At 42.2% G+C, this 10,951-nt stretch overlaps 1 protein-coding gene across 6 annotated transcripts in view; it reads left to right on the top strand.

Moving 5' to 3' along the window:
- The first annotated feature begins 288 nt into the window (after positions 1-288).
- FNBP1 (formin binding protein 1) overlaps positions 289-10,951 on the top strand; it is a 99,593-nt gene continuing 88,930 nt past the window's right edge. For all 6 annotated transcript variants that reach the window (XM_050907753.1, XM_050907752.1, XM_050907751.1 and 3 more), the window contains exon 1: positions 289-333. In XM_050907753.1, coding sequence (XP_050763710.1) covers positions 310-333 — 24 coding nt within the window. In that variant the 5' untranslated portion in view covers positions 289-309. The remainder of the gene's footprint in view (positions 334-10,951) is intronic.

The raw sequence follows: 10,951 nt of genomic DNA, 5'->3' as shown, positions 1-10,951 counted from the left end.
CGGGCCGCGCCTGCGCAGTGCGCCGGAGCTGTCAATCGCCCCCCCCCCCCCCCCCCCCCCCCGCGCTCTGCCACCGCCTCCCCGCGCGGCGCCGCTCGGGCCATTTTGCGGCGCGATGAGGCGGGAGCGGCGGTGAGCAGCGCCCGTCCCCGGCCCCGTCCCGCTCCTCTCCGTACCCTCCCCGCCTCCCCCCGGCCCTCCGTGCGTGGGGAGCGATAGGGTGAAGGAAGCCCAGCCAAGGGGACAGAGAGACCCCGAGCGCCCCCCCGCCCGCCCCTCAGCGCCGGCCCTCGGCGGCGCGGCGGAGCCATGAGCTGGGGCACGGAGCTGTGGGTGAGTGAGGAGGGGAACGAGGGAGGGAGCGGGGCCGCCGTTGCGGCGGTTACCGCGGAGCGCCGCGCCCGTGCCGTGTCATAACGGTCCGTGCGGAGGGGCCGGTGCGGGGCGGCCGGGGCTGCGTTGTGCGGGGCTCGCGGGAGAGGTCTGGCCGGGGGGCTGCTCTCTCCGGGGGGGTCCCCCCTTTCTAGAAACTTTTACGTGTAGCCTCCGCAGGGAAATCCCAGCGGAGACTCAGTAGTTTTATTTATTTTCTTCAGTAAAATAATAAAAAAAAAATGCTCAACAGCAGGAAAAGCGACCGTGCTTCTAGAGCGGAGGGAGGCTTGCAAGCAAAGGCTGGGGTGGGTTTTGTGTGTGGCTTCTGCAAGAGGCTGGAGGGGAGGCTCCGAGGTGGATTGATATACAAGGGGGTCCAATTTCAGGAGAGGGAGCTGCAGGGAAGAAAAGCCAGATGATAAAATTGCCTTTCGCTGTTGTTAAGGGGTTTCTCTCCACGCTTGTTTTGACGGACGGAGGTTTTTATTAGAAGAGTTTTCTGTTGTGTGTAAATAAGTATGTTTTAATGGTGGGGAGGGCTTCAATGTATAAAGCTCCTTGATTGTTTTGGAAGTGAACCTAGAAAGTATAAATGCATTTGGTTTACGATGGAACATTACTGGAAAATATCAAACTGTTAAAAGGAATGAAAAGTGGATAATAGCGATTTCAAATGGTCCCTTGCTAATCTGAGAAAGTAAGGGTAGGCAGATAAAAGAAGTCTTGAAAGGCAAAAGAGATATACATATTCAATCACAAAGAGGACATGATGCAGCCATGTTTGGCAGCGTGATGGTGGAGCATGGAGCAAAACCTGTTATTGAGGGCTTGTAATAGTGGACAGGAGACTGTGCAAGCGGTTGTTAATTTAATGGTGAGACATTACAAATCTTTGGACAAATCTGTGCTCGGGAGCAGGGGAAGAGGAAGACGGAAATAGTGATTTGAATGGAGAAGTCAAGAATGAGTGGCAGAGGGTCATCTGGATTGCAAAGCACTGCAGGATTTCACTCCTGTATTCATCTGTTTGTAGCTAGTAACCAGTGCGAGTTAAGATGTAAACATATCTAAGGTTTTAAACTGTCTCTGTATAGAAATGGTTATTTTAGATGTGCTAATTGCTGTCCTTTCTGGATGCATTAATGGCCTGTTCTGGCAGACAGTTAAGTAAGCATCCCATTCTGCTGTGACATTGTAGTCACGTTATAGCTAGATCTGGTTTGAACTAGACAGTAAATTAGGGAGCAAATGCTTACTGAGAGGTTATTGTGGTATGTTTGTGTATTCCAGAGGAAAAAAGGTGGTACATACTGATGAAATATTGTAGTGATGCTATATTGATTCATCAGTATATAAACAGCTCTGCTGCATAGGAATGTTTCTGGGAAGATCTGCAGTTGTCTTGGTTTTCTGCATCTTGGATGCTTTGGGGGGAGATGAAATAGTTTGAGTGGAATTAGCGTAAGAGTCAGCATAGCAATTTTGACACAGGAAAATAAATTCTGAATTCTCAAGATGGACTTAGTTATTTTTGCATTCTTAAAAGCGTGTAAGTGATACTGAGATGTTTCTGCACAAGAACAGTAGTAGTAGTGTAGTGCTTATAGTTGTTTCTGTTTTATGTAATCTTTGCAGGTGTGTGTGCAGTCATGTATTTGTCTTCTGTAACAGTTACAAACTCCTTCTATAACATTTTTTTCCCCTGAAAATTTTGTTGGTGAGATTGTCTCCAGCAGCATCAAAGTATTATTTTTCATGTCTTTAATGTAGTACTTTGAGAAGTGTAGCAGGTTTCTGAGGAAAAGGGTTGGACCAACAGATTAAATGATTCTAGATACAAAATGGGCAGGAGTTGCTTTATTTTAAATTGAGCAGAGCTTTGAAAACACATCGGTTTCCAGTGCTCTGGGTATTCAGGCCAAAACACTGATTTATCTCTCCATGTTCTTCGTTTCACGGGGAAAGGAAACCACACAAACAACCTATATTTAATATATGCTGCCTTCTTTTGTTGATCATGACATGCTTTTTTTTAAACAAAATTAAATTTCCATTTACCTTAGAACTTTGTTTTAAGTAGTCAGGGAATGGGTATTTAGGAGCAGGTGGTGTAAGCAACAAATGCCTGTTTTACGATGTATATGATTTGATGCAACCATTTGATGGACTGAAAGTTGAGGCAGTAACAAGTGTTTCCAACCATAGTTTAGAAATTTGAAATTTGCTAGAAAGATTAGCGTTGTTTGATCAGGCTTGACTTGCACCTGGTATCTCTGATGTGCTGATCTACCAGACTGGATGCGTGTTCATGATTCACCTCTTTAAATGTAGCAAAGGAGAAGTAAAATCGAGCTTGCTCTTTAGAGCATGTAGAATGTTAATGTGCATGGATTTATGTAGAATTTCTGTTCATTCCTGGAAAAAAAAAAAAAAGCTGGCTGCAGAAAGCCTCATACTTCAGAAGCAATAAAATCCCTTCGGCAACATGTAAGTTATTCCCAAGACAGGCTTTTAGCCCTGTGCTGTGATGTGAGTGTATTCTGTGCCTCTGGCGTGCAAATCCTATTGCAAAGTTCCTATTGATATTTCACTTGAATCTAGATTTCTGAGTTTCATCTTAAGGTTGGCCCTGGGAGTGTAAATGGACCCATAACCAGCAGAATTATTAGAGGTACTAATGCAGCATTTATATCATGTATGAGGCTAAATGCTCGGGATAATGAGATCATCTGGGGCCTCCAAGCAATCCAGCGTTACAGAGGAAAACCTGAAGGTCTCATGTAACCGTCTGTGAGTTTCCTGTGTGTAAGCACGCTGTACAGGGCGGCAGCGGCTGCTCTGTGTGCTGTGCAGTTTGTCAGTCTACCCAATCCCTGCAGAAGTCTTTCTGCCCGTTATACGTGAAACATTTAGGAGCTGGAGGAAGAAGCGGTGGGTGAAGGACAAAGTACAGTCATAGGACCGAACCATTTTGTTTTGCACCCCAGTGCAAGAGTAGCATTAAGGGCTAACAGGTAGAAGGGTATAGTAGATACTTATTTCATGTCTGATTCTTGAAATTGGCGGTATTTTCTAAATAATTAGCTAATGTAAGTGGTAAGTAAAGATTATGTGTACCGGTGTACAGACCCAACTTGTACCTTCAGTCACCTACACTTTGGGGATAATAGGCTGTAAAGGCATACTTGGATCTCTTTCACCCTTTTCGTCTCTTGGGTAATGGGGAAGAACATACAGCATGGCACGTACAGCTGTTCTGAAGGGTGCTTTAGCTAGTGAAATGCTACTGTGTGCTACACTTCCCACCAGTGTCCTTTTGTGTGGTACGAAGCCCTTGAAGCAAGTGGTAGGAATTACATAGCAAACTGAGCTACAACTAACCTCAGCACTTTGGTCCTTGTTTTTTGAGTGGAAAAGGCTGTGGCTGCATGGTTGGTGTATTGAAGGGAATGACCTTTCTTGATGATGTGTTTTGGTACAGTATGTAGTTTGGGGGAGCTATGTGTAAATTTGTGGTTAAGTGGTCCAGGAAAAACTGTGTCTTCAGAGCACTGTTACACAGCATGGCAAGTGCAAGCGGTAAAGTGATTAAATGTGGGAAGATTCATCTTTTTGTTATGAATGTTTCAGAGGCGCAGATGCCATGGGTTTGTTAATGGGTTTTTTTCCACATTCAGTGTAAAGTTTAAAAAAAGACTGGGGAGGAAGGTGATTTCATCAAATTTTTTGTTTGACCTTTGTGAAAAGCTGGGTGTCTGCTAACAGCTGTCACTGTCCTTTCAACTTGTGAGAAGGTGAATGTTCTGTATGTGCAAAGGACTTAATTTGCTGTCCTTACGCAAGGGCCTCTGTTGGCCAACTCCTCACGTGACTGATACTTTGGGGACTGCACCTTTTGTTTGCAGGGTGTTCCAGTATGCTTTAGTGTGAAAAAATACAGTTTGTGGATATGGTTATTTTTGCCATATAGAGTTCATTCCACTTACAAATGTGAATTGTCTCTACACTTTTTATGGTTTAGAAAATTATTATTTTCAGTAATAGTAACTTAATTCGTAGTATTAAAACAAGTGGGATTCTCGTAGACCGTGTTCTCTTAACTACATCCTCATTGTGAGACGATGAAACATAGGTGCAACTCAGAACGTGAAGGCCCAACTTGCCGTCTGTAATTGATAAATCGTTTCTTCTTTCAGTACTTGCATGTCTATTTCATCAGCAGGATTCGTGTTTAAACAGCTGTAACCTTGCATTTCTTAAATTTGCTTGAATGTAGTATTGTTCTTCAATAGTATTTCTAATGTATGAGTGTTGCATATAGTGGTGACTCACATTTGGAAACTGTCTGGAGTACCTAGGTGCTTTTGACCTTGGTGGCATTGCGTAGTGGTGTTATCTGGGCACAGCAGTCAAATGTGATCTTAAATGAAGGCTCTGTTCTTGTCAGCTTGTTCCCTGTAAGAGGATCTGCAGAGCTGGATCTAGGTTTGATGTATTGATTCTTTTCTTAAGCCAACATGTAGTTTTATTGTATGCACCACTATAGTTGATTGCATACAATAGAAATCTGTGTGTGTGTCATCCCACCCATCCCATTCTCACACCCCCTACCACCTGCCAATTCTTTGGTTTTGGGTGTTAACTGTTACTCTCCAAGACTGAAAGGAAAAGCAGCTGGTTTCTGATGGGACAAGGACACAGATTAGAAGTATTTAGTCTTGCATGCTAAATCACAAGTTAACTCTGATTCTGAGTTGAGAGTTTCCATTACATAAGGTAATGGGCCTAGCCTTCAAAGGTGGGTGGATGAATTGTTTGCAGCTTAGAAAATCTTCTTCTGTAGTGATGGCAAATGCTCTTCTGAAAAGTGTTTTATTGTAAATTTGCTGTGAATTGTTGCAACATATTTGGCATCATTCAGACAACTCCTAGAGGCAGAGCTATGTATTCCTGACCCCTTTCTCTTTGTATCTAGTAGAATCTTGGTTTCTATTTAGTAACATATTAAAACTTCTCTATATTTCAAAGAGGCTGGGATTTCACCCACAAAAATATACTCCCAGAGTCAGGCACCCTAAAAGCAAATGCAGTGAGAGGTTGGGGAAAAAAAAAGCTGAGGTCAGGAATAAATGCATCATATTTATAATTTTGGCTTGGTTATTCTAAGGCTCTTAGTAAAAGTTGTATACAGAGTGCTGGAGATGGGCACTTCAAAGCAAAATATACTTTTCATTAGCTAAGTATTCTGCTTAGTTATTTGGACAGTTTTGAGGTAGCAAAATTGTCTGACATTAATATCTCCTTCTTATTTCACAGTGGATCACTCACTGTTTTAAGTGGTCAGCCTGTATATGCAGATTACTGAGTGAGAAATTGTTTACAGAAGTTGAATCATTACACAGTATCTTAATTCTGCAGCACACACCTTTGTGCATTTGCCCAGGACAGGATGGTATTTCAGGCTGCTGCAGCCTTTAAGTATGTGCATTTTAAAATTAGTGCTATCATAGTCCTTTTCATTAGCTTAAAAGTAGATGATTTTTAAACTTTCAAGATGATGTGTTGTGTGGGAACTCCCCTACTGCTCGCAGGAGCTGGTCGGTAGGAGAATGCGGTTATGTGTGAGGTCCCTGCATACACCCCTTGGTACTTCCAGGCACTAGGAGTAGAAAGACTCCCTTTTGGTACCTGAAGGAGTTGCTGGGTCTTTAGTGTATGAATGTCTGAGTAATTTCGTTTACAATTCTGCTTTGCTTTAAGAAGGAGGGTTTCTATAATATTGTCACCAACCTATTCTTGTATTTCCTACCTATTCGTTAAAGAATGGGGGATTTACAGTCTTTCAGTGTGAGTCAAGAGTGCAGAGTATCTTTTTTTCCTTTCAGTCACAGACTCTTCCCATTTGTATTGTGGCTGCTCAAGATCCCCCGCGTTCTTGAACCATATGGGAAGGCAGTCAAACATGAGACGATGTTTTTCTGGACTCTTTGCAGCTCATTAGTGTTACTCATGTTGTGAAACATTCTTTTAAAGCAGAATTTCAAAAGCTGTACTCCACATGAAGAGTAGGAGCCACTGCTGCACTGTAACTTAATAACATGCTTCACATTATTGCCTTTGTGGATTGCTGGAAAGGTAACCTGCTAATGAATTTTTGGAAATTCACTTTCATCCTGTTTGAAATAATGCTTCTGAGATTGGTTATACATTGAATCCAATCCAGCTGTCAAAATCCAGTGCTCTGTTGAGTTTCCTTGGTGTTCATATAAATATTTTAAAAGAACTTCCCCCTTCAATATAATTGTATGCTTTTCAGATGAAACTTCTCTTCCTCCTTCTACGCCTAGAAACTCTGCTTTTCTATTTCACTTTTTTTTTAAACAATAAGCTGGTTAAATTGATGAGAGGAAAAACACTGTTGTCTCTTGGCATATTGCAGTCTTTGTCCTTCTTTTCAATCAATGGCTTTGGCTCTAAAATACAAAGCAGGGGAAAAAGTAGTATGTATGTTGTATGTATGCACATGTGTATGTACGGGGTATGATGGTTTTAGTCTTTCTTCTCAAGCAGGTGTGGTAGGGGTGATTTGGATCCCTTTGGAATTTTTATATGATTGCTTTGTCTCCGTTTTGTCTGGATAACCTTATTAACCTGGTCAATATTTTTTTTTGGCTCAGTTTATTAAGAATAGTTTGTTGGCATTATTAAATAAAATGTTTCTTTTTGCAGCTAAAAATGGAAAAACTGTAGATGGAGTTTCTAGATTACTTACAGCACAGAGCAGCAGAGTTAAAGTGCAAGAATGAAAAGTTGATTGCCTATTGTTCGTTCCTGGTCGCTGAAGCAGACGTGCATGTTGTAAAGCACGTAAAGAAGCAGTTCTGTTGCAATGTTGTCCTTAATTTATTTGGGGAAGAGTCAACCTAATTGGAAAAACAACCAGAAGAACAACAGCAGTCCCCCAGACACCCTCAGAAACCCAGTAAAGCAATAAAACTTGAAACAAGTGTGTCTCAGGTTTAGAAAGATGGTCCCCAATGAGCTACCAAGTCATCCAGATAGTCCTTAATCCTGAGGAAATGCTATAGTGGATTATCATTCTTCTTGTTGTAGCTGAAATAACATAGGTTTCTTATGTTAAATATGTGTCACCTGCTTGTCTCCTGTTCAGTATTTTTCAAGTGCTTCTGCTTGGTATCTGAAAAGGTTTTAAAGCAAATCCTTGAATTCTACCATTTTAGTGAGGCTGGTATCAGTGCTGCTAGGAGCGTTTATGTATCTGAAGAGGAAGTGTAGTTTGTAGTGTTTAGACTTACTCCTCTGTGAACAGCAGGTACAATTTATCTCATAAATTACTCATTTTATAGTTCAAAAATTTTACTTTCATTGTACTGAGTCTATGGATATGCAGATAAAGTAGTATTACCTATGTGACGGGAGAATGATCATCTTGCAGAGATATTGAGAATACTGCTTTTTACTAACTGGACCCTTGGAGTCAGGTCAGCTCATCTCCGATTAACTCTGAGAAGTGGCTGTTGGGTGCCTTGGACAGTTTTCTGTGCCTCAGCCTGTACTGTAGACTGAGCTGGTAGCTCTTCTTATTATGAAGGTTATTTAACATTTTCTGTTGAACTCATCTGTTTTCTGGTGCTTAATTTTTTTTTCAAGTTAGTGTGCTCTGACTGCAGTTTTCTTTTTTCTGCGCCTGCCTCACATTTCTTGTATTTCAGATTAGTCAGGGTTATTCAGTTGTTACCAGGGCTAGTGTCTTGCACATGCTAAACACGATGCCTCTTTGGATTTGGAAAGCTGTAGTGCTCCCATTCATTGGAGCAAGGTTGTGAAATTTGGCAGACTATAGCTGTTGAACAGGGATATGCTTTCTGCTGTTCTTGAGAAAATCTCCCCAAATTAGTTAAACTGGTAAGTCTTTGGAAAAATACCACTTTGCAAGTACTCAGTGAAGATACCAGTGCCAAAGTCTTCAGAAGTTCCAGTGTGTGCTGAGTACGTTTTGGCCTTGGAGGGGTTTTTGTGGCACAAGATGATGCAGTCACCCACAGAATAATTGAACATGCCTCAGTCCGGTCCTTGCAAGAGTGCAGCCAGACCTTCCATGTCATGGCTGCTCGAGGCCAGGGTGGAGTCAGGCAGCCTCTTCTGCTCTCAGACTCCTTTATTAGCACCCAGCACTGCGGAGGAGAAAGCTGGCTGGAACACAGCCCTGCACGAGTGGGGTCTGGGCTGTATTAAGGGAGGCTAATGTGGGTCAGTGAGTTGGGAGAAAGTGGACTACAGCTAGGAGGGAAAAGGGATGAAAGGCATGGCTGCACCGAGTCATGCTAAATGTCCATCTGACCACTTATGCTTCCTTGATGGTAGCAAACTGGTTCTTCTCTTGTTATGCTCACCCGAGGGCGAGGAATGGGGGAAGAGATGCTCTGGTCAGAGAGGAAACTAGCTGACTTGAGACCAAATGTGGTTGGGAAGGAGCAGTAGAGATCAGACTAGGATCTAGTTACAGAAACTTGGAGCTGCTTGTCTAGGAACTGTTCCTGTGATTGGAGTGCCAAGAATGATGGGAATGGGGTAGTTTGAGGAGAGACATCTCGAATTGGCAGTTCTGATGGTGAACTTCGGGAGGATGAGAGAACGGGCACTAACTGGGCAAAGGAAACAGCAGAAAGGAGCTCAGGAGGAGAAGGGGAGTTTAAACAAAAAAGACAAGGAACCAGTAACAAGGAAACAGCTTGGATAAAGAGTAGGTGGGGAGAGCAGGGTTGGACTCTGGGTAGGGCAGGTGGGATTGTGACTTGCTGTCTGACAGGACGTGCAATGGGATTAGTGCATTAGGAACGGCAAGTCAAGAGTTTGATGGGATCAGGAGAAAGTGTAGTGGGTGCACAAGGGGAAGGAAGAAGCATGGAGCAAAGGATGAAGATTAGATAAGAAATAAAACAGAAAAGTAGTGAAGGGACCTAGCAGTCCTCTTTTGCATGCTTGGCTTTGTAGCACTGCTATTTTTATGTGGCTTTTTCTATGTAGTATTTAAGTAGAGTTGACTTACTGGTTTGAATGTATGTACATTGATTTCTGTGGTTGCATTTTGCATCTTTACTCACTGTGGAAGAATATTTGACCACATCCCCAAATGAGAGCTTTATCCAGAAGCATGTGCACTGCTGTTTTTTCAGCCACTCATTCTGTGCAGAAAGCTTTGAGGAATTGTTTAGCAAATAGGTTTAAAATGCATTTAGATAATATTTTTCACTCTGCATTATGCTGTCTCTTATGCAGAGATAAATGCTTTAACACGTTTATGTTGTATTTACAAAGGGAAAAAAATGATTGGCATGCAGCAGTGAGTGAATGGAAGTGTGTTTTCTCAAACAAAAGTTAAATGGGGAAGGGAAGTATTTCTTGCTCTCTTGAGGGCTGTTGATCTGTCAAATGTGGGTCTTACAGGAGTGGCATTCATTAAGAATGAGTAACTAAGGTTTTGCTGTAGTAAAAGAAAAACTGGCAGTGGATGAACCGTGAGAGCTGTGATAGGGTGCAACATAAATACTTTTTTCACCTATGCTGCCTCTCTCTCCCAAGTATAACAGTCTGAGATACTTTTGCTTGTGCGTTGTCACTGGAAAAGCCTAAAAATAAAGGGTGAGAGGAAAGGGTTGTATGTGCTGGTCAAGAGCCTTTATTTCCTTACAACTTTTTGGAGTTGTGAGACATCTGTGTTTCATAGAGGATGCTTTTTGGCATGTGTTCGTAACTTAACATGTGAAAGCTGAAAAACTGTGTAGCACAGCTTTACTTCAGTTTTCAGTGTGCAAAAAAACTCTTAAGCAAACATTTCACTAATGTATATATTGGTTAGTAGCTTCTTTGCTACTTTGCTCAAAGATGCTGTCATCAGCTGATCAGAAATGCTACATCCTCCTGAAGGACAGACAGCCTACCCACGGTCATCAAGGCATTCAACGCTTAAAGATTATTGTTGCATGCTTTACCTGAAAAACAAAATTGTAAGCTAGGCAAATGCACCAGCCTATCCTTTAGGTAATGAGAATGCATATCACATGACATGTGTGACTCTGTTCCTATTTAAATCAGTGCCCTGGGGATTTACAGCCTTATTTTTGGAAAGGGGGGGGATAGCTAGGTTCCAACTCTATTTATAAAGACAAAATAATGTTTCTGTGTCTGTGTGGCTGCATGCAGCCTTCTGAGATGCAATGAAGTAGCCCAGGAAGCAACCATGGAAGGGTGGAAGCATGCATCCGTTCCTGGTAAAGCACAACATGAACTGTGAGCACCTCTACACCTCCTCTTCTGGATAATTGTGGGCTGTTTTTTTCTTTTTGCATTGTGGCTTTTGCTCTGGTTCTTGTCTGCATCATCCTTATACTTGTATTATGTAGAAAATTGTTGAAAGCTCCTTTTCCAGAGGTTCAGTATGATTGACATGAAACTATCTTGAAATAGGAAAGCTGTAATTGTTGAAGATGACAATTTTTGCAAGAAATGTGCTGTTGTGAAACACATGCACCTAATTTAGGCATCTTTGGAGACT

Source organism: Gymnogyps californianus, chromosome 18 (assembly GCF_018139145.2).
Source record: "Gymnogyps californianus isolate 813 chromosome 18, ASM1813914v2, whole genome shotgun sequence".
Lineage (NCBI taxonomy): Eukaryota > Metazoa > Chordata > Aves > Accipitriformes > Cathartidae > Gymnogyps > Gymnogyps californianus.
Note: the sequence above shows the minus strand (reverse complement) of the source record. Positions and strands in the feature narration are given on the sequence as shown.